At 61.0% G+C, this 22,484-nt stretch overlaps 5 protein-coding genes across 6 annotated transcripts; all 5 read left to right on the top strand.

Annotated features, from left to right (window-relative positions):
• Positions 1-129: 129 nt before the first annotated feature.
• Positions 130-1,195, top strand: ABB37_07902 (putative mitochondrial chaperone protein DNAj; the record flags this gene model as incomplete). The annotated part of the gene is made up of 1 exon (XM_015806703.1): positions 130-1,195. Exon 1 carries the CDS (start codon positions 287-289, stop codon positions 1,193-1,195), a length of 909 nt encoding a protein of 302 aa, XP_015654574.1. The 5' UTR covers positions 130-286.
• A 711-nt stretch (positions 1,196-1,906) lies between these two features.
• Positions 1,907-7,646, top strand: ABB37_07901 (hypothetical protein; the record flags this gene model as incomplete). Its single annotated transcript, XM_015806702.1, has 1 exon — positions 1,907-7,646. The coding sequence occupies exon 1, from the start codon at positions 3,264-3,266 to the stop codon at positions 7,644-7,646; it is 4,383 nt and encodes a 1,460-aa protein (XP_015654573.1). The 5' UTR covers positions 1,907-3,263.
• Positions 7,647-8,065: 419 nt separating this feature from the next.
• ABB37_07900 (hypothetical protein) lies at positions 8,066-9,250 on the top strand (the record flags this gene model as incomplete). Its single annotated transcript, XM_015806701.1, has 1 exon — positions 8,066-9,250. Exon 1 carries the CDS (start codon positions 8,114-8,116, stop codon positions 9,248-9,250), a length of 1,137 nt encoding a protein of 378 aa, XP_015654572.1. The 5' UTR covers positions 8,066-8,113.
• A 701-nt stretch (positions 9,251-9,951) lies between these two features.
• On the top strand, positions 9,952-16,304 carry ABB37_07899 (hypothetical protein; the record flags this gene model as incomplete). The annotated part of the gene is made up of 1 exon (XM_015806700.1): positions 9,952-16,304. The coding sequence occupies exon 1, from the start codon at positions 10,539-10,541 to the stop codon at positions 16,302-16,304; it is 5,766 nt and encodes a 1,921-aa protein (XP_015654571.1). The 5' UTR covers positions 9,952-10,538.
• A 1,108-nt stretch (positions 16,305-17,412) lies between these two features.
• ABB37_07898 (hypothetical protein) lies at positions 17,413-21,898 on the top strand (the record flags this gene model as incomplete). 2 transcript variants are annotated; one of them, XM_015806699.1, is made up of 1 exon in its annotated part: positions 17,413-21,898. In XM_015806699.1, exon 1 carries the CDS (start codon positions 17,762-17,764, stop codon positions 21,896-21,898), a length of 4,137 nt encoding a protein of 1,378 aa, XP_015654570.1. In that variant the 5' UTR covers positions 17,413-17,761. The 2 variants fall into 2 exon arrangements, with proteins under 2 accessions (XP_015654570.1, XP_015654569.1); XM_015806698.1 differs by having other exon boundaries at positions 17,571-21,898.
• Between the last annotated feature and the right edge of the window lie 586 nt (positions 21,899-22,484).

Here is a 22,484-nt window from a genome sequence, read left to right as displayed (position 1 = left end):
ATACATGCGCACACAAAATATGTTTCATGCACACCTTCCACCGTCTTCCAACGCTTTTGCTTTCTCCTCTTCTGCCCCTCCCAACCCCTCCGTTATTTTTTTTCCCCCTTTTACCTCCTTCTCATGTCAGCTGCTTTCCATATCTCTCTCCCGTGCGCAACAACCGCAGCCGCACACCCAAACCAGCCTTCTCAGCTTTGTGATAAGCAAAGCGCCGTCTCTCTCATATATATATATATCTTTAAAGACTCTCTTAACTGATAAGCCACGTAATAGATAAGGAGTTATGTTGTCCCGCGCCGCCGCCTCCTCCTCCGTGCTTCTGCAGCAACGGAGGGGGTTCGCCGTCGTCGTGCGCCGCGGTGGTGCTGCTCTGTCCGCTGCCCGCTCATCTTCTTTCTCCTTTCAGTGCACAGGGTGGACGCTGGCGTCTCTCGCGCCGCCCGCAGCGTGGTCGGCGGCGCGCCGGTGGCAATCTAGCAACGGGGTAGGCTACGGCACCGTGCCGTCCGACATCGACGCCCCGCGGGACGCGCACAAACCGTTAGAAGAGGACGTTCATCGTGCAGAGCGCCGCCGGCAGCACGGACACGCCGGTACGGCTGAGGAGGCAGACCGCGAAGCCGTCAGCACCCATGTCGCCGGCTACAACCCGTGGGAGGTGCTCGGTCTCAAGCCCGGGGCCTCGACGCAGACGATCCGTGTGCGCTATCACGAGCTGATGAAGGAGGTGCACCCCGACATGGCGACGGACGGCGTGGGCGACATTCCCCGCCTGAATCAAATCAACAAGGCCTACGAGTTGATCACGAAAAGCCCGACGCTGGACCGGCGCTACCGCAATCTGGTGTCCGACACGCAGTACTTCTACTACAAGTTTCTGCCCGAGTGGATGGCGCGCAACGTGGACGAGATGCCGCGGTATTGGAGCTGGGTGAAGTGGCGCACACCCGGCGGCTTCCACGTCTTTCTCTTGCTCGTTGCCTTCTACGTCCTTGGCCGCTTCTACGCCGCCTTCCCGATGCTGACGACGGTGTTTCTGCTGACCGTAGTGCTGGATATCCTGCTCCACACTATGCTAGCCCCGGCAAGCTTGTGCATGCTGTTTCTGTATTCGATCCTGGCGTATAGGAGCTACGACATGGCGTGGCTTACAAGTCCAAAAGGCTTCCTGCGCCGCGAGCTGGGCTACTAAGCTGCTGTTGTGATGGCGGTGGTGGGGTGGGGTGGGGAAGGGAATACGACGGAGATAGAGTGCGTGCAGGGTGGCCGATCTGCACTGTCTATGGAGAGGGAAGATGTGCCGTGCGGCTTCATAACCCAGAGAAAAAGAGAAGGGCATGTACACGATTGGGGAGGTGGTGGTGGAGGGCAGCTGTCTACAAGGTTTCCTCCCCCCTTTCCCACCCTTTTTGTTTCGCGATGCGTTCGTGACGGAACGAAGCGGCTGCGCTTGCCGTTGGGGGAGCGCTTTATAGGAGGGCTTTCCCGATTGCTCTGTGGTTGCATTTTCTGTTGGTGTTGTTTTACCGATCCATCATTTCTTTGTTTTCTTTCTTCTTGTGATTCACATCGCACGTTTTTTCTGATTTTTCTGCGGTAACCCACTTGAACTTAAAAAATACAGTATCTGCTTCTTCCATCTTGGCGTCGCTACACGCGGACTCTATCTTTTGCGTTGTGGAAGGGACTCTGCGCCATACGTACTCAAGGACACAGGTGGAGCTGGGGTGAGGTTATCTTCCTTCTTCCAACAGGAAAAAAGGGCCATCAGCAAAAACGGAGCATCGCAGCTTTAGCGCGGTGATGGCCAGCAGGCAATCGTCGTCGAACTAGTTTCCATCTTTGCTGTCCGTCTGTACTGTTGTTCTTCTCTCTTTTTTTCTTCTTTCTTCTTTTCCTATAAGTGTGTTCTACTTCATTTCGGACTCACCTCATTCCATCTGCGCCATCAACTCGCTGCGTACCCGCATTCGTTGTGTAGCTGCATTGCTGCTCTCTCTCTCTCCCTCTCTATTCCACCACCGTTTCTCATTATTATTATTTCTCCATTCAAAACGTCACAGCTGTCGATATCTCTGCCACGTCCTGAGAAAACAAACAAACAGAAAAAGGAAGTAAAAAAAAAAGAACAATACAACATCCGCAACGACAGCCGTCTCGCAGGTGTGGTAGGATCATCCCCCGCCCACACGCACGCCCGATATTTTTCCTTTACCGACCTTCTCTTCTTCGTCTTGCATTTCACGTTTTACAATTTACGTACGATCTTCTTTATATCTATTATAGTAATTTCCTGCAGCCTCGTCGCTGCCCGCTGCGAGATCGAACATCCGTTGGCGTTCACCACATCGCTTGTACTCCTCCACCTCGCTGAGTTTCACTCAACACCATCTTTTTCCTTTTCTTCCCGTTTTCGGGTTGTTGTGGATGCGCCGTCTTCTCTGTTCGCTTTTCTCCGCGCTAAAAAATCTCTTTTGTTTGCCATTTTGTTTGTTTGCGAGGACTATCGTATACGCATCGCACACTACGTCGGCAACATTGAGAAAGACCGAAAAAGGATGGCGGATGCCATGCCAGCTTCTGCGCCGCTGCGCGAAGAGGAGACAGCGGAGGGCGATGCGTGTGCGCCAGCTCTTTTGCGCCTCAGCCCCGCCCTGCCATGCTCCCTCGCACATCTCCATCTCACGTTCGCCAACGCAGAGCCCGGCGCAACACCGGCCGCTGCAGCAGGAGCCTCGTCTCCGTCTTTCCAGGTGCGTGCGATACACTTCGATGACGTGGCGCAAGACGCAATTCTTGTCTGTGAAGACAGCATCACGCTCTTTGTGCCTCTCCAATGCGATGCCGCTCCAACACCTCCTTCTGCAACGGTAAAAAGAGAAAGATTACCCAGCGAATCGGGCAGACCATCATCGCCACTTCAACAAGAGCCACCGAAGAAGAAGGAGGAGAGGGAGGAGCCGGCTTCAGCTCCTGCAGTGGCTGCCTGTCTCCGACTGGGGAACCCACATCCAGCCTGGTCGCCTCCGCCACGGCGACCGCCGTCTGCATCTCCGCCATCGACATCGCCGTCTTCCGCGCTGACAGCCGCTCATGTAGCTGAGAACTGCCTCCCGCGACGGCTGCCGCTGTCTGCTGAGGCGTTACGGCGCGCCTCGGCGGTTCTTGTGGCGGTGCCGGTCCTCGCCCTCCCCAGCGCTGCCGCTGGCTCTGCGTCTGCTGGAGGGAATAACAGCAGTAACAGCCCTGTCAGCCGCGTGATGTCCATTGTAATTGTGGAGTGTGCGGTGCTGCCGGAGGGCGTCGACTTCATTGAGCCAAATGCGGTTCCGCTGGCGCGGCCGCTACGAAAGATCCTGTGTGCACCGAACACCCTGCGGTTCCGTGAGGCGTGGTACCCTCTTCAGTACTTTTGCTGGTGTGGCCCGACGGAGACGTTGGGCTGCAGCGGCGGATGCAACGCAATGACAGACGCCGCTCACGAAGAAGAAGGAGCTGGCCGTCGTCGTCGGTCGCCCGCTACTACGGAGGAAGAGGTGGAAGATGCAGACGAGGGTCCTGCGTCCATTTCGCTCCCCGGCTACACAGACTACTACCTGTTGTGCGTGTCTTCCATCTGCGCGGATCTGCTGCGCGTCCGCCACCGGACTCCATCTTCTCTCTCCCACCACCAACATGCACAGCAGGCGGGGGCGAGTGGGCCGTTGCATCAGCCGGATGTTACGGCCATGATGAACGCCGGCTACGCAGTTCGTGCGCCGCCGGCAGCACCACCACCACCGTCTTCCAAAGCTGCCCTTTCCACAAAGCAGGGATCTGCGGATGCGTCGAGAATCGCAGAGGAGGAGGAGGTGATTGTGTCGGTGGTGCAGCGCTACGTAACCCACACAGATTGGTGTGTGTACGAGTCGAGGAGTCGGCTTCTGCTGAGCATCCGCCACACGCGGCCAGACGTGTTAAAGCCGATTTCGGTGCACTACGAGCCTTGCTGTTGTGGCGTTGCACGCGGCCGCACAAGCGACGGCCTGGCAGGGGTACCGCATTGGAGTTCTTCGTCTTCGAGGTTACCCGTGAGCGTATCCCTTTGCAAATGGACGGAGCTCACCCTGTCCGAAACCCTCTGCGCCTCTCTCTCACTCCCCGGCCCCCGCACCTCCCTTCCGCTGGACGCGCGCACCGCCCGCCTGCTCCACTCCGTCGTCGGCGTCTTCACCGTCTACGGGAACACCTTCGTCTACCACGTGCCGTCCGCCCGCCTCCACAGCCAGCGCCCTGCGTGTATGGAGGTGTACTTGTGCCTGCCCGACGAGACGGGGTGCTCAGCTTTGTTTCCCCCCGACGCTGCCGCCGCCTCCTCTTTTCCTCCCCCTCCTCCGTCTTCGTTGTTGCCTTCCTCTGCTGCTGCGTTGGATCCTGGACATGACGGGGCGTCCCCCGCCGAGCTGCACGGAGCGATGGAGGGCCGCAGCGGCAGCGGCAGAGACGGAGGCGTGCACCGGGCATCGCCCCCCGCGTCTTCGCCGACGGACTTCTTTAAGCGGCTGACGGTCGCAGCGTCGTCTGCCACCGCCTCCGCCACCCCACCGCAGGTGCGCAGCGGCGTCTTCCTGAAAGTGGCACGGCTGTCTCTGCGGGAACTGCTGCCGCCGCCGCCGGCGACGTTCTTCTCCTCTTCAACGAGCCCTTTCCGTGGGCGTGCTGAGGCGCGAAGTCCATTGGCCCAGCCGCAGCCGTCGTCGCCGCTGCTCTCTGTCCAAGTATGGAACGGTTTCCTTCTCCTGCACAGTCCGCGTACGGGGAAGTCTGCGGTGTACGACCTGGCGGAGCGGAGTCCTGGGAATGCGAGGAACGGCGCAGAGGAGGGGGAGATGCTATCCTCGCGTGATTATCTTCTCTGGGCTACCGCCTCCGAGCGCAGTCGAAACTGGGCGCGTTCGCAGCGCTCCCGTGCTTCTTCCTCGTCCTGTTTAACCTCTCCCAACAGCCTCGGCCCCCGCGAGGGTGCAGCAGGAGGTACACACTTGGCGGGATCGGCCACCACGTCTGGACGCGCGAGCAGCTGTCCACGCAACCACACCGGCAACGACAGCCGCGGCAGCAACGTGAACCCGAGTGATCAGCTGTGGTCGCGCGCCGTCGCAGGTGATTGGACGTCGATGGTGACTGCGGTGGCGAGCTCCGTCATGGACCTCTCCTCCGCTGTGGAAACGATCACGGGGGCAACGGCGGCTGCAGCGGACGCGCAAGTACCGCTGGTGTTTCCGTTAAGCTGCGGCGCAGCTACCGTGGAAGTCACAGCGAATCCCCACCACCACGACAACAGTGATGAGGACCGCGGCTCTGCTAGTTCGCAGCGGGACGATAAAGGGGCGGTGGACAATACCCATTGCACCTCGGTGGAGGTGCTGTACTCGTCCTGCGTGTGGCCGAGCAGCTCCCGCGTTCCACTTGTGATCAGCGAACACGACGGGTCGCTGCGGCGTTGTGAGATGAACGTGGCGGCTCTGGCGGAGTGGCTGCTACTGCTGCGCGCTTCTTCTCAAACCAGCCCGTCTTCTCATCTAGTGGATGCTACAAGTAGTGGAAGGAGCGCAGCAGCAACAGCGGCGGCGGCGACGAGGTCTGCCGACATTACCGGTGCATCAAGCACGTCACTGGGCCGGTTGATTGCCTTTGCGTGTCGTCATTCCAGTTCATCAAACCTGCAGGACGATGACGACGATGACGAAGTCGACAAGGCAGATGTGCTTCTGCTGTTATTGCGGGAACTGGTAGCATTTATCGTACTCGGTGAGCACCGTACACCTTCTCCGCCGCGCTCTCCAGCTGCGGCGAGCCAATCCGCACCGGGCACCGTCTCCTCTTCTTCGTACAGTGCCGTTTTACAGCGCCATCTCTACTCCGCGATGGCCGAGTCACCCGAGTTGTTGGGTTCGCATTGGGGTGCCCTCGTAGAGGGCCTGACCCTCGAAACAGAGCTGATGAACCGATGTAGATCCCTCGCGCGGCAGCGGATGCTCTCGCCCGCTATGTGTGGCGGTGGCGGTGGTTGCACAGCGAACTGTACGCCTTACAGTCACCGCAGCACCGACGATGACCGTATAGGAGGAATCAATGGTACACAACTGCAGTCACGCCTTGTCACCCACGTGTGGACGCCCGTGTGGCGAGGCCTCAAGTACCCAGACGACCTCGCCGGTATAGAAGACGGCCATGAGCCTCATGTACAACAGCAGCGGCAGTTAGAGCGTCGACGACAGCGGTACGAAGATGTGTTGTGCGACTACGTGCGGGTGCTACACCGTCTTGCCGTCCCACTCCTGCCCGCTCTGCAGGCGCTGCTGTTGGAAGTAGTGCTGTGGAGCGGCTCTGAGACAGCGCTGCCGCCGCTGCGAGAAGATACTTGTTCTGCTGCTGCTGCCTCTCCGGCGGAGACGTGCGACACGTCGGTTGCAGCGTTGATGGCGCGTGCGGGTGCAACGGCGCGGCGGGTGCGGGGGTTGCTGCGTCACGGAGTTCTCGAGGCAAACTGCACGACGGCGCGGTCGCTTCTCGCGTGGTGGGGACGTCTCCGCTGCGAACTCGCGTCGGCCCAGCATGACACCAAGTACACGCCCGGGAACTCGCACGCAGGTCTTGTGAAGAAAGATGAGCGACAAGCGAGGGAGGAGACGGCGACGGCGGCGACGGAGGAAGAGAACGCAGCGCTGCGTCAGCCGGATTTTCTGTCCGACGGCGGGTGCCCGGAGGCGGAGGCGGTCTTCGACGAAGCGGTCGGCCTCTTCACCCTGCACGGGCAGCAGCTGGAGGTGGTGGAGGCTTATCGCTGGCGCCACGACTACGCCGCTGCGGCGACCGTGCTGCTCCGCCTTCCACGGGACACGCCGTCGATGGAGCTGTGCGAGGTGCACGGTGCGTGGCGAAGCCTCAAATGCGCAAACCCCATCACAGCTGACATCTCCCCCTCTTCTTCGTCCTCTTCTTCAGCCGCCGCTGCTGCTGCTGCTATGTCTCACAACGCCAAGACGACTCCTCGCCGCACGTCTCGCCTCCTTTCATGGGACACGCTGGCCGTCGCGGTTCTGGATGGGGCCTGGAACACCGTGCGGAGCGCCGAGGAGGACTGTTACGTGCTGGTTGAAAGAGCCGCCGCCGTGGCACGGAGTGCGTCTCCACTCCCCACTACCACCACCACCACCGCAACAGCAGCAGACAGTGCTGCTTCCTCCCCCAACGACACGCAGGTGGGTGCGTCTCCGACACCTTCTGCCTGGCGGCTGCGTGCGGCGGAGCGGGCGGTGCAGGCGGCCCGCCGTCTTTATCTGTTTGTTGCGACCGCCATCCTCACAACACCTGGCCTGACGGCTGCTGCTGCTGCTGCTGGAGCAGGAGCGTCGTCACCACCACCTCCACCCAACGCCGCTGTTGCGGCGACTGGCAACTCCGCTATCGAATTTCGTCCCACGGCGGCGGCGGCGGGTGAGGGGGGCGGCGGCGTGCGGGGCTCTCTCGCACGCGCGCCGCACCCGCAGCTCTTCAACCCCATCAGCAGCAGCGTCGCTGCGGGCTATCGCGCGCATGAGGTGCGGTATCTGCGGCTGCGGCAGCAGGTCGAGGCGGACCGGCGCCACAAGAAGTCCTGAGCGTACCGTATGCGCTACCTCTTTTTCTTTTTCTTTCAATTCTTCTTCTTTTCTTGTTTCGGGTTGCGTTGAGGCGTCAAGATGAAGTCCGCTGATAAGAGTTTCGGCGCTTACATCATCAACAAACAAAGGAATAAAGAAAACGGCTAGGGAGAGGAGGGGGGGGGGCAGCGTGACTGCCACCCGCCCTCTTTCTGTTTTTACAATGATGGCTACGCGTCACTTGATGGAAAGCGCCAAGACGAGCGTTTTATCACGCGATGTCGATGTTGAACGATGCGGAGGAGGGAGAAGTACTTCGCTGCGGATCTGTAGCGCATATATATATATATATATATATATCTTCTTGTTTTCCTTTTTCTCTGCCGTCGTTCATCCTGTCTCTCTCTCTCTCTCTCTCCCAATCCGTCCTTCCATCAGACGCGCACCCTCACATAGACAAAACTTTGTTGCCTTCCGCGACGACGATGTCGCTCCCCACACCGGCTATCCTCAACGTAAACGACGTGGCGGAGGCGCTTCGCTACGTTCTCGCCGTGCCTTTCCCCAATGGCGCCGTGCCCATCACTGTCAAAGCACTTCACGGCAGCACCAGCAACAACATCTGCCGCGTTACAGTTCGACGGGCAGACTCTTCAACTCCGACGTCACCTTCCGTGAAATCGAATAAGATGGACGACGCACCGCCGCAAGAAGCGGAGTACTTCCTCAAGTCCAGTCGTGGGGTAAAGCGAGGAGAAGTCGTACTCGAAGCTGGCGGGCTCGCACTACTGCGTCGTGCTGGACTTCCTGTACCACCCGTCGTGCTAGCGGGGGAGGTGGAGGGGACGGCCTTTCTGGTGGAACCCTTTATCAAAACAGGTAGGGGTGAAGTACCCAGTCGTCACTGCTCTCGCGATGAGGCCGCTGCGGGCCGTGCCTTGGCACATCTGCATCGCTCTCGCAGCCCAGACGGCCGCTTTGGGTGTCGACGTGTTGCAGTGTCTCTAAACACGGGTGATGTGGAGGCACCTCCTGCCCTCTCCGCAGCGTTGCGTGAAGCGGCAGCCGCGACAACATCTTCCAGTGTTGATGAATGCATGGTGGCGGCCGCGACGGCCTACACGAGCACATTTGTGTGGAGTGAGAGCTGGCCAGAACTGTACCTCAACTCGCTTCTTCAGCCGCAGGTGACGCGGGCGCAGCAGCGTGGGCTGTGGCCCGCGTCTCGACAGAGCATGCTGGACGTGTTTGCCGAGCGCTTTCGCACGCACTTTGCGACCCGTGCCGCCTTGGCGGAGGAGGCGGAGGTGCGCGACCTCTCTGCCCTCGCTCGACCACTCGAAGATGACGAGGGCAACGCGGCGTCGAAAGATGACTGCGAGACAGCCCATAAGAAGACCAAGGACGCAGGAGCATCAACGACGACGACGACGACCTCACCGCCATCCGTGCCCGACTGCAGCCTCCTTCACGGCGACATCTGGGGCGGCAACTTAATGTTCGACGCCTCGGGCAGCCCACTGTTTATCGACCCGCAGCCCTTTCTACGGCGATCGCGAGGTGGACATCGCCATGACGCAGCTCTTCGGCGGCTTCGGCCCCGCCTTCTACGCCGCCTATGAGGCGGCATATTCTCTGGTGGAGGGCGCGGAGATGCGCGTGCCGTGGTATCAGCTGTACTACGCTCTCATGCACCTGATCGTGTTCGGCGAGGCGTACGGCAGAACCGTGGAGGCGACGCTGCAGTCTGTGTGAAGGGCACGAGGAGGTGCTCGCGACATCTCTCTCCCTCTCTCTTCATCAGCTTTTGGGCCCTCGAGTCACAGCCCAGCTGCACACCGTGTGGAAATGCTGCCTGCGTCTCCCCCCTCCCCCTCCGTTTTCAAGCCTATTCGGTTAAACAAAAAAAATATCGTCTTCTTCCTTCAAAAGAGAAAAGATTAACTTATCTTTTTCGAAATCGACTGCTTTCAGCAAACAAACAGAGAAGACAGCGCTCCATTTAAGGTGCTGCGAGGCGCAAAACGGCACTCTCACACAAATTCCCAACAAGGAACCAATTGATGATGACGTTTGAAAACGAAGAAAAATCTGTGTCACACCTACCTGCGGCTTCAGTATTGTCATGCCACAGTGGTTTTTCTTATCCACGTGTAACAGCAACATATTATATCTTTAAACCATCACCACGATAACATCAACGACAACGGGCCTTTCCTGTCGATGCAAGTTGCAAGATGCGTCGATTGTGGGGTCACTCTTCTCTCTCTCTCCTTCCCCGTCTTTTCTTCTTTCTCATCTTACCTGTGTTAATACAACGCAAGTAACGGTTCTTGTGGTGGTCTGTGGTAAAAAAACGAAGGAGTTGAATCGGGTAGGCTTCTCAAACGCAGCGCTTGCTCCTCCTCCCTTCCTCGTCCTTCTTCGTCTTCTCTTTTATTTCTTCGCAGTTCCCAGCGAAACGAAGCGTGGCGTGCGCTTAAAGACCACCACCACCACTGCCGAAAAGGGGATTTTCCTCGTTGTGCATTCATTCCTACTCGCCCCCCCTTTTTTCCCTTGTACTTCTCTCCGCTTGTGCCTTTTCACATGTATGTTACGAACTCGTTCGGTTCCCAAAATCGAATAGTACCTGAGCTTCACTCCTTTGCCCTTTCCATCTTGATTTTTTCCTCCTTCGATAAGAAACCACACTGGAATTGTTTCTCGTTGCCCTTTCGCCTTTCTTTTCTTTTTTTTTTTTAACCCCTCTCTGTGTGTGTGTGGGTGTGAGTGGCTGTCTGAGAGTGTGTGGGTGGTGTTTGTTTCTATTTATTCATCCAAACGATGCCGTCGCCCGGTGGAGGGGCCACCTCCGCAAGTCGCGAGGAGGCTGCACGTGCCAACGTTTTCGCCTCCTCTCACAAACCGATGTCTACGGTATCCGCGGCCAACGCAGCCGCTGCAGCATCGTCCATGCCTTCTAACGCTGCAAACGGGGGGACCCCTGCCGCAACGACCGCCGTCTCTCTCACCACCGCCATCACCACCGCGCAACTCGCCGACGAATATGTGAAGTTGCTCGACGCCGTTGGGAAGCCCAACTATGAAACAATTCAGAGCCTCTTCGACGGCTACGGCTGCCCGCCCGCTAGCACAATCCCCGCGATCCAAGTCTCGTTTGAGCTGTTTGAGGCGGTGCAGAACCGCTTCGCGGCAACGAAGCAGGTGCTGGAGCGGACGAAAGCAGATCTGCTCAGCCGCAATCAGCAGTACACCGTCGTGAATCAGGAGCTGCACCGACTGCAGGAGGAGCACGAGGTTCTGCGCAAGCGCAACGCCGAGGCCGAGGAGCGCAACACGGAGCTGCATCAGCAGCGCGCGAAGCTGGAGGTCTCCGTCGAGCAGCTGCGGCGTGAGGTGGGACAGGGCCGCACCGCCCTCGATGCGCTGTGCAACAAACTCGCGCGACGGGAGGAGGAGCTGCAGATGAGCCAGAGCCGCGTCGCAGAGAACTTGGTTGCGCTGTCGCAGCGCGACGCCGTGGTGAACACGCTGCGGCGTGAGTTGCTGAAGAAGGGCTTGCTGCCCTACGGCGCTGGCCGCGGCGCCGGTGACCGCCGCACCCTCGTGGAAGGTGGGGAGGAGGGGGGCGCAGCCCAGGGCGAGGGCGGCGACGGCACTGCGGGGCCGGACGCGTACACGGCGGACATGCTGGAGAGCATCGCCGCAGACGTGGAGGGCCGGGCGCAGGAGGCCCGCATGAAGCTGAACGTGGCCGACTTGGAGGGTCGTCTCTCCCGTCTGCAAGAGGAGAAAGATTCCGTGCTGACGCAGCACACGCAGTACCGTCAGCACGTGCAGATGGCCCTGCAAAGCTACGAGGCAGAGGCGATGCTGCGCGAGGACACGATGGGCCGGCACGTCTGTCTGCGCACGCCGTACTTTGCCGGGGCGCAGCTGGAGATGTATGCGAAGCTGGTGGACCTACAAACAGGGGAGAAGCTCCCAGCAGCGACGACGTCTACCGCAACGGAGTACGACAACGACGCAGCGGCCAGCCTTAGCACCACGAGTGACGCGGTGGATGCGGACGGCGCGGTGGCGGCCAGACCCGTCCCGACTAGCTTCTACGCCCTCACGTTCGAGCTGAAGCGCGTCCTGGATCGTTTCGCGAAGGTGCACATCGACGACGGCAGCCGCCTCTACGACGATCTGTCCTTGTGCGTCGAGGCGCAGCGGCACGCGCTGCAGGCCAGCGCCGACCTGGTCGGCTTTCTTAGCTCCATGGAGGATGAGGTGATGTCCCGCCGCTTCACCCTGGCCGAGGTACGAGAGGAGTGGAAGAAGGCGTGTGTGCCGGCGTTCGCGCAGGCCGTGGCGGTTGCGTTGCGCGGCAGCGCCTCTGAGCTGGGGAAAGGCCTGGTCGGTCTGCTGGAGCGGGAGAATGCGTACGCGACGGAGATCGAGGCGGCGAAGTCGCTCAGGCGGACACCGTCCATGATGGCGAGCATCGCGGCTGAAGCCGCCGCCGCCGCCGCTGCTGCTGCCGCCGCCGCAGCGAGCAGTGCAGCCAACACGAAGCAGAAGAAGCGCAATCAGCAACGCGCGAGCGACGCGTCCACCAGCCACGTGAATGTCGGTGTGATGGCACGCCCAAGTGGCCCTAGTCAGCACATCGCGGTGCAGGTAAGCACCTCTGACTTCGCAGGAGCGGGGCCGGCAGCACGCAGCGGGGGAGGCACGGAGCCGTCTCCTCCTCCCGCACGGCAGGCGGCCGCGTTCAAGCCGGCCGCAAAGCAGCCCTCCTCCCCAGGAGGGGCGTCACTCCGTCCATCGAAAAAGGCAGCGAAGGCTGCCCCGCAGACGCTGACGCTCACGCAGGCGGACGCAGACGCCCTACTTTCCACGGCGGCAGAGGAGGGCAGCACCGCAAGCGGACAGCAACAACGTACATCCATTCCAAGCCTTTCCTACTCCTCTGCGAACTCCCATCACCAGCTCAACGCATCCGCCTCATCCGCTGGTGCCGGACTCGTCGACGGCGTCACCTCGTACGCGGAACGCAGTCCTCCTCGCTCCTCCGAGGTGCAAGTTGTGCTGTGTGGTGTATGCCCGAACTGCGCCCACGAGGTCACTCTCCGCAACGACCCATTCGCCGCTCCGCCTGACGCACCACCGGGCCACGATGCGCGGCTCCTTCCACCTACTGCGACGACGTCGGCCCTACCGTCGTGCTTCAGCAACCTCGGCGAGCAGCGCGCCGCGGGTACCCCCGGCACGCCCTCCCTTCATCTTTCGCTCACCAGCAGCCACCGTGCCTCTGGCGCCTCGCAGCCGGGCGTCATGCTGCCCAGCGTCTACCACGTCTCCGCCAGTGGGGTCGCGGAGGGGAGTGCCTCAGCCGCCTCTCAAACATCAGGGGCAGCCGGCAAGTCCGCCAAGCGCGCCGAAAACACCGTCTCCCCCACATCGGATGCACCGATAGCAGCGAAACGCACAGCATTCGGCTCGCAGGGCAGCGTGGGCGCCGCTGCGAACGGAAAGTCGGCCACGAAGAGCCCCAACATGTCGCCGTTTTCGTCTTCCAACACTGCCACCACGACGGCAGCCACCGCGGCTGCGGCAGCGGCAGCAGCAGCGGAGTTGTTGCAGTATCAGGAGCGGCTGCGGACGACGCAGCAGACCTTGGCGGAGGTGCAGACCGTGAATGCGACGTTGCGAGCGCAGTTGGCGGCTGCACTGGCCGCTGTCGAAGCGAGCCGACGTGCTGCTCCGTCCACCATGTACGCAGACGCCGCGGACTCTGTCGGAGTCAATACTGGCGGATCTACCGAAAACGCCAGTTCTGTCGGTCACCGCCTCCTCAGCGAGGGGTCTGTGTTCGGCGAGGGCTCACAAGCACAAGACGAATATCAGCAGCAGCAGCATCCACTGACGTCTCCGCATGCGAGTTTGACAGATCGCGCAAGCAACGCTTCGTCCACCACACGGAAGCAAGCGAAAGAGGCACTTTCTCGTTCCACACACTCATCGACCCCCACGCTGGACCAAACTGGGCTGGCGGCGGCTTCCACCGGCACCCCTCCTACCTCAGCGGTAGTGGACGATGCGTTGGTTGATGTGAATGCCGGAGGCGACGACGCCGTACACGCGGCAGCAAACAACGGCGAGGCAGACGCAGCAGGTGATGCCGCGGGTGCCAGCTATCAGTCCTCCGTCACGAAGCTGGACGCCACCACGAGGGCCTCGTCCGATCACGCCGGACAGGCACACGCCACCACCGACGCAGCGACAGAGGGCGTCTCCTCCACGAAGGAAAGCTGCTTTAACGCGAGTGCCGTGTCGCCGCTAGCAGATCGCGGCAGCGTCGATGGAAACTACGCCACCGCGGGAGGCGACAACGAGACACAAAATGCGGAGGCGTCCACGGCGAACAGCACCAAGAGTCCCTTCACACCGAGCCCGCCCTCGCTGCCACGGCGCGGGTCCTCCAACGGGTCATTCCTCGGTCCTGCGGCGGAGACCAACACGCCAGAGACGAGCCCCCAACACGCACAGGCCGGCGGTGACACACCCAGTGTGCCGAGCGCGGAAACGGAGGGGCTGGAGGGGAGTCGTGAGAACGAGCGATACAGCTCTGCGCTGGTGCCACGCCCCGCCGCTACTTCTGCCGATCGCGTCCAGCCAACATCGCAATTTCCAGAGAGGAATGACGCGGAAGCGGCGGAGGTGCGGAAGGAAGACTGGCCGACGACGCCTGGGCGCTCGCCGCGTCCGACTGCACAGCAGGGTGCTGCGGTGGTGGGCCACGTCCACCGGCCCCCAACCCACACCCCCAAGCTCTACCTGAGACCGCTTAAGGTCGGTTACCCGGGCTGCGCCATCCAGCACAACGGGCCATCTTCCCCGTTAAGCTTAGACCTCTTCATCACGGGCTTGCGGAGTCAGCAGCTGCCCTCCACGACGACGACGACGCGGTGGGCCGCAGCGGAACGAAGCGGGCCGGTGTCCTCTCCGCAGCCCTCTCGCAATCCCGCGAATGCCAGCGGCCGCGGCAGCGAGAACAACACGAGCGCATCGGCGAAGCAGACGGCTTCCTTCAAGCCCTACAAGTCCGCCGGCGACTACAAGACCAACTTTGCAAGGGCGATTGCGGGGATTCCGCGTGGGGAGGCAAGGGCGCAGACGGTGATCCCTTTCCCTCTCCCACCTGTAAAGGCGTCGCCACCGCCGCCTTTTCCCTTGTCGGCCGACACGTCTGCTTTCTTCGCACCTGGGTCACTGCGGCCTGCCTTACCGGCTATACACCCGCCTGACGCACAGAGCGATAAAATGGACGGGCGTCCCGGGATGACCCCACACGTCGCAGACGGCGATCCCTGGCAGCACAACGGCGGTGGCAACGACGCCTTCGCCCCTTCACTGCCGTCGCAGTCGGAAGAGACCCTCAAACAGGCGGTGCTGCGCGCTCTTCTTTCATCGGCACCGCAGCGACTTTCCACCGTTGCCGTGCCATCGCGGCTGCCCGCGCGGCGGGAGCTGCAACTGCTGTATCAAGTGCTGTGTCTACGGTCTTCTGTGTCGGCCGGCCGCGCTGGCGCCGCCGCGCGGTGGTGGCGGCAACAGCAGCAGCACCAACAACAGAGAAGAGGAAGAGGAAACAGTCGCGCCTTCTCGCGTCTCAGCATCACCGGGACGGCCATGGCGCTGCAGATGCTGTCAAGTCAGTACAAGATGGACGGCAGTCCGCAGACGGGGGACGACGGTGCGGTGCCGTACTTCGACGGCGGAGTCCCTTCGACGATGATGATTCCGGGCGGATGTATGCGGCGGCCCCTCATCGTACGTCGTGTGCGGGTACCCCAGCGTCTTGTCCCACACTGTTCCACGCACACAGATGCTGGGGAGGGGTCGCTGACAGGTTTCCCAGGTCCTGGCGAGTTCCAGCAACCGGGGTCGCTGTCCGCGTCCTATCCTGGCGATGCACCCTGGACGACGAACATCGGCGCGGCGGCACCGCAGCGCCCCTCCACGCGGCCGCCGCCACCGCCGCTCGCGACGCAGCCGACAACGTATCGCTACTACCTCTCGACACCCGTCGAGGTGCCACGTCAGTGGTGCACCGGGCGCCGCTACTCCCACAACCTGCCTGACGGTGGAATGGGGGAGGGGAGAGCAGGACGGCTGCCACGCATGCCACGCACCTGGCAGCAGCAGCGGCGGCATGAGCGGGCGTTGTGGCTGCGGCGGACGGCGCGCGATGCCCTGGCCCACCCCGGGCTGCCGCCGAAGGCGAACGAACCCGCCCTCTTCTCCGCCCCGACTCCGCCGCGCCCCGCGCCGCGTCGCTTTCCGCCGTTTACCACCGAGTACCTCAAGCGAGAGCAGGCGGCGGAGAGGCGAGAATACGCGCCGTTCCTCTACTCACCGCTCCCCTTTTCGGCCAGTGCGGAGGTCTTCCCGTCGGAGGAGGCCGGCAGCCACCGCAACGGGGATGCTAACAGTACAACGGCCTCGACGTTGCCGATGCAGCCCGCTGCGTCGCAGATTTGCATCTACCACCGTGCGCTGCCATACGCCGCCACACGCGCAGCGCTCTTGCGCGCAAAGCGAGACCCTGCCCGACGGGCGGTGAAGCGTAACGTGTACACGACCGCCGCGACAGACGAGTCCGCCGACGTCGAGCCGGAGTGAGTCATGCTCTCTTCTCTTCGTTTTTCTTTGATTCTTGTTTCGCTTTGTGTCTTTGCTGCATGTATAGAATCTTTTTGTGGAACGCAGTTGTGGATGTGTCTGTGCCTGCGCAGGCGTGAGGACGATGGGGAAATGAAAGCAAGGGGCGACGACACCCGGCTGCTACGCAACTCTAACAAGAGAAGAACGTGTGGCGTGCTGCCTTACCCCCCTCCTTTTTTTCCTTTCAGTGTTTGTTTCTCTAGTGCTTTCAGATGTAAAATGCAGTTCCGTGCGCCGCGAGGTGTGAAGGCGGGTAAAACGCGGACGTAAACATATATATATATATATATATGTTTATATATAATTTGCCCTCTAGTCTTTACTTGTGTTTCTTTTTCCTCTTTTTTTCAAATCCCTTTGCGCTTCTCCTTTATGAGCCGATAGCGTTTGCGCTGCATCTACGCGCCGCCTTCAACGCGCACGGCTCTCGCTCGCAGGCGTAAAAGAAGAGAGAAAAGAGAAAAGGGAGAAGTTAAAGCGATGTAACCCGTTGAGCATTTTTGTGTTTTTTTTTTTTGCTGATGGAACTCGTTGGTTTCTTTTGTTTCTCTTTAGCAGCGTCGTCGCACCGCCGCGTGCGTCTTTCATCAGCTCTTCGCCCACGCCATCTCCTCTTCTCTCCGTTTCTCCGCATGCTTGTTTCCTATGTATTCTACGCGCCCTTCTGTGTTACAATTACTGTGCTATACCTGTTTACTATTATTACCCTTGTTGTGAGAGACCGATGCAACAACAGGAAAAGAGAGAGAGAGCAGCGAAGGAATGGAATTCGCCGAAGTAGGCAGAAAGATGCTTGAACGCTCTGCGAAGGGGCAGCCGATCGAAGTGGGAGCACATGAACAAAGGTAGAAAGGGAGAGAAAAACGTATGCGTCAGCACCGGTATCCTTGTCGTTGCGCTTCTCTGCACGACGCAGGGCGGTTTGACCTTGCACGTTCTTTCTTTTTAATTTATATATGCTGCATCGGATACTGCGCCGTCGACTGCTGATGCTGTGCGGTGCTGCGTGCGATGTCCCTCCGCGCCGATCGTCTCTCTCAAGCCATCCTTCTTCTTCCTTTACACAGAGAAATACCACGTTGATCTCAGTACAACGTCTTTGTTTCTCGTGGCCAGCTTTGTGCCGTGCGCATTCCTATTTATTGCGATTCTTAAGGTTCCTTTTTTCCCATCCTTCTCCTGATTTTCCTCCTCAACGCCTGCCCGCACCAAACGTTCACGAAAGCGAACACCACGGCACATACTCACACTTCTCTGAGATCGCTAGACTCTCGACTTGAGCGGGTTTTCCTTAACAGACACACATACACAACGAATACAGATTGATAAAATAGGAAGTAGACGCATAGAGACGAACAACTGCTGTTCCCAGTCGGTTTTTGCCCTCAAAAAAGGGAATATCAACGCCTTTCAGAATGGACCGCTCAGCGCAGTTTGGCAGCGGCTCGTCGCTCCATAGAGACGAAGGGGAGTCGCAAAGTCTGTCGCAGGCCCGCCCTCGACCGGCCATTCGCCTCGACGCCTCCCTTTCCTTTCTTCACGCAGGCAGCAGAGCCGGCAGCCCGCGAAGCGGCCCGGCAAGTCCGGCGCTCGGCCCCGCACACGCCTCCGCCATGTTCGCCACAAGGGACGTCAACACGGAGAGCTCCTACCCGGGACCGCACGGCGCGCTCAAGTCACGCAGCGGGTACCGGCGAGAGATCAGCAGTAGCCTGCAGGCGACGTCGGCCTCGCTCTCGCTCGGGTCGTCGCGGCCGCGTTCACACCACCGACACCCACCGCAGCAGCCGCAGCAGGCAGGGCTTGGCGGAAGAGCAACGGAGGCGGCGGGAGACGAGTTGGGCTCGCACAAAGAAGCACGCGGTCTCTCCTCCCTCGCCGTGATGGATGCGGTGCTGGATAGTGAGGCGACGGTGATGACGCGTCCATCGGAGCCGCGCATGAACGGCGGCGGCGACCCGGTGGAGGAAGATCAGGAGAGCTGGCAACCGCAGCGGACGGCGTCGCCCGCGCCGCGGATGGCCGTCACCCTTCCCGATGACTTCGACGGAGACTTCAGCGAGTCTCACAGTGCAGCTGTGGCGGTGGCGGCTGGCTTCCCTGTTACTGAGGCGGGCATCCAGTCGACCACGTTGCCGCACGGGGCGGAGGCGACGGCAGTGATGCCGGGCAGAAGCGTCAACTTCTCGAATGCGTCTTCTTTCTCTTTTCATTTGAAAGCGAGCAGCGGTGAGCCGGCGGAGGACAACGGCAACGAGGAGGAGGGAGTGAGCTGCCGTAGCCGCAGCAGCCGCGGGTGGTCCACGACGCCACCGCCGCGTCGCGCCTTTGTGCTGTCGCAACGCTGCAGCGCCGCCTCGACTGTCGCCGCCGGAGACGACGATGACAACGATGAGAGGCCGGTCACGGACCACCACGCAGCGGGTGCGGAGGAGGAGAAGCCACAAGACGTGCCTGCGCAGGCGGTGCACAACGTTGATGATGTGGCGGCCCCCATCCCAACAGGAGACGCGACAGTGACTGCGGTGCGCGGAAGCGCGGTGCTCGTGATGGACAGTAACGACGATTCGCAGCGCTTCTTCGGACAGCTGCGGAGAGAGGAGCGCGAACGGCGTGATCGCCGTCATCGGCGGCAGCAGCTCCACTCCGAGGAAGAAAAATCGCAAGAAGAAGGTGGGGAAGGTGCTGATGGCGTCGTCAGAGAAGAAGAGAGGGATGGGACTGCACCAACGTTGCCTGTCGGACGACTCGCACCGGGGCAAGTGGTGGAAGAAGGCGGAGAGGACACGAAGAGCGGTGCAGCTGTGGGAACGCAGGCACAAAACGAGTCCGAAGTTGGCTGCGAGGATATCAACAGTCCACAGCACGAGAACGGCACCGAGGATGTTCCTTCCTTCGCCGCTCGCGAGTCGGCGGGACTGCGCCTGAGCGACTGCGTGAGCGGCAGCAGTCGCAGCAGCATGCTGAGCCCCTTGCCTCGGCCCGTCGCGTCCGTTGCGCAGACCGTCGCTGCTGGCGGTGCTGTGCGCCAGCCGCCGCGCATCTCCCCAGCGCACCAGCGGGAGGAAGAGGATGAGGAACGCGTTGGTGCGGAGGGCGAGAAGAAAGAAGAAGGTCCACAGAGTGACGCGGCTGTGCGTGCGGTGTACGCGGAGGGCGGTGAGAATGAGCCCAAAGGACGCGATGTGAATTTCATTGAGGGCGCGGTCGTGGCAGAGGATGCTGCGGCGCCGGATCAGCTCGACCGAGCAGACAACGACGAGGACGAAGGCGAGAAGGGCGTCGCCGCCCTCGATTCGATCTTCGAGGAGCACGCCGAGCCGTCTGTCTCCACCACACGGACCACCGCGAACACGGCCATGAGCGCAGCGGCGGTGAGTTCGCTTTGGTTGGTCCGCGGACCCACGCCTACACCGCTGCGGCAACGGCGGCGCGGCGACTGCGACGAGAGTCCCGAAAGGGAAACAGACAAAGCAGCAGCGGCAGATGAAGCGAAGCTCAGCGCTTCCCCGACCGTTGAAACGGAGCAGGCGGAGGCAGAAGCGGTTACGCAGAACACCGACGAGGATGAAATGGCGACGACTGCGCTGCCCATCACGCTGAAGGACGCCACCTCGCCGCCGCGCTCCGCCGCGCTCTCAGTAACCTCGGAAGAAGAGGAGGTCGAGGAAGAAGACACTGCGTCGAAGAAGCCCAAGGAGAGAAACACGAACGAGGTGCCCCACGCACCGTCGCAGCGCACGGTGGCATCACCGCCTCTTCCACCCCACGCGTTCCGTGATGACGACTCTTGCTCGCCGGAGCCGCAGCGGCCGGTGGCGCTGCAGCAGGAGGAGGAGGTCACCGTCGCCGCAACAACTCGGTGGAAGGCCGCCCTTTCACCCGTGTCGTCGCCGGACCGCCGCCACCACCACCCTGCCGTAGAGGGCGTGCGCACTGAGCAGGAAGCAGCGCCAACGTCTTTCACCTCTTCCCACGCCAAAGCAGATCCGCTACCGGCGAAGACGCGGAAGGAGCTCGACCTCCTGCGGCCCTCCCCCTCGACCTCCGCGACCCACTCCTCCGTCGTTGGCAGCGGGGTGACACCCGACCGGCAGAAGAACGCGCGCACCCACATCACCACCACCACCACCGTCACGTCAGTGCCGTCGTCGCCCTCGACGACGCTGAGCGAGTCCGCGCGTGTCAGCGAAGAAGTGCGAGAGTTGGTGGAGCGTGCGCAGGCAGAAGTGCGGCGGACACGCGCTTCCCTCCTCGCCACCATGCGCGACCACCGCGCCGATTTTCATCTCACCGACGTCGCGCCCGCGTCGCCACCGGCGGAGTCGGCCGGGCCATCCCCGCCGACCACCCCCACGCGCAGCCTGGTGCTGCCACCCGTCGCGAGCACGTCGGTGGCCACCGCACATGGCCGTACCGACGCACCATCAACAACACCGTCTGCTGCTGCTGCTGCGCTCATAGCCAACACCACCCCAAGTACAACTGGGCAGACTGGCCGAGCATCAGAGCAGCTGCGCACGGCCGCCGTGACGCTGCGCCCGCAGCTCGCCGAGGCCGCAGATGCCATACTACGTCGTCTGCAGGGCTACGACACCCGGCAGCACGGCGTACTGCCCATGGAGACGGTGATGCGTGTTGCGTACTTCGTGGTGGTGCGGCGAGGGATGCCGGTGGCAACGTGGACGCTGCGTACGGTGGGCGGCGGCATCGCCTCGACGCCCATGCGGGCCTCGATGGTGATGCAGAGCAAGGAGGAGGCCGACATGCCGAGCGCGCGACGCTACGCAACGGGTTCTGCTGCTGCTGCTGGTACTGAAGGTCGTCGTGCAGCACTGTTGGCGACTACCCCGCTGGGCCGCAGCTTGCGTGGGGTGCGTAGTGAGGTCCACCGTGCAATAGCGACTTACTCGACTCCTCACAATCAGCTTCTCTCAGAGGCGGAGGGGTTGACGTGTGCGGCGAAGACCCCGTCGTTGCTTGCCGGCAGCTCTGTCGGTGTAAAGCGGACCCGCAGTGAAGAGGAGTCGGAGACGGAAGCCCCGGGGCGCCCCGCCACGCTGATGTCGCCCAGTCGCACGCTGGAGCAGGTGATGGCACGCCAGGAACGTCGTGCCGAGGAAGAGCGCTCCTTGAACTTTTACTTCACCGTGTTGGAGGCGTTCAAGCAGGTCTTCGGGGAGCGCTATGCGTGGCACCACCTCGGGGCCACGAACGCGAGCCGGCACGACAGCGCTGCGGTGAAGCGGTCTAGGGCAGACCAAAGCATCGCCGCCACCGCCACAGAGAAGCAAAGTAAAGACAACGGGAGCGGCGACGTTGTAGAAGCGGAGAAGGACGGAGAAGACGCCGCTGCGGGTTTTGACATTGAGAACGAACTCAACGACATCGCGGCGCCGCTCGAGACCGTTTTCCCGCGTCTGCGCCAGCAGTACGCCCTTCACCAGAGGGACGGGACGGCGACACCAGGGATGGGCTTCGCGCAGCGACCACCACCACTTGACGTGCTCGTGTACTATCGCACCTTCACTGACAGCTTACGCGAGCTGTGAAGCGGAATACGAGGTAGAGGGAAAGACAGTGGGAAGGCGGAGAGTGAGTCGATGGTGCTGTGCCACTCCCAACACTGCATCCTCCGTTGACGCACCTGCAGGATACCTAGATATACAGATTTATTTTTGTTGTTTGGTTGGCTTTGCTTGTATGTGTGTCATAGAAGCTTGCTACGCTCGCCCCCTTTCTTTTTCTTCGATCTACTCGCCGTGCTGTGAACTTCGCTTGACTAATATATATATGTAATGGGCTTTTCAATTATTTGTAGAAGATTTTTCCCTGTTCCTTCCTTCCATCCTTCCCTCTGCTGTGCACTGCTAGAATGGTGCGTTTACGTCGCTATCGGTGGAAAAGGAAAGGACAGGAACGGAGGGTGTTAGACCGATAGAGCGAGCGAGGGCGCGGCAGGGCAATAGCTGTGCTAAGTAGAAACGCAAGGAGATCCAGCAGCCCACGACGCCGGCTTCACAGCACGTAGCCGTCTTTTACTATTATTATTATTAGTAGCTACGTTTTTCTTCTGCCCTTTCATAGATCCCGGTTCGATTCTTCTTCTATTATTTTTTCCCGTTTTTTTTTTTTGCT

The sequence above is a fragment of the Leptomonas pyrrhocoris genome (assembly GCF_001293395.1).
Source record: "Leptomonas pyrrhocoris isolate H10 chromosome Unknown, whole genome shotgun sequence".
NCBI lineage: Eukaryota > Euglenozoa > Kinetoplastea > Trypanosomatida > Trypanosomatidae > Leptomonas > Leptomonas pyrrhocoris.
The sequence above is the reverse complement of the archived record's forward strand: the minus strand, read 5'-3'. Positions and strand labels throughout refer to the sequence as shown.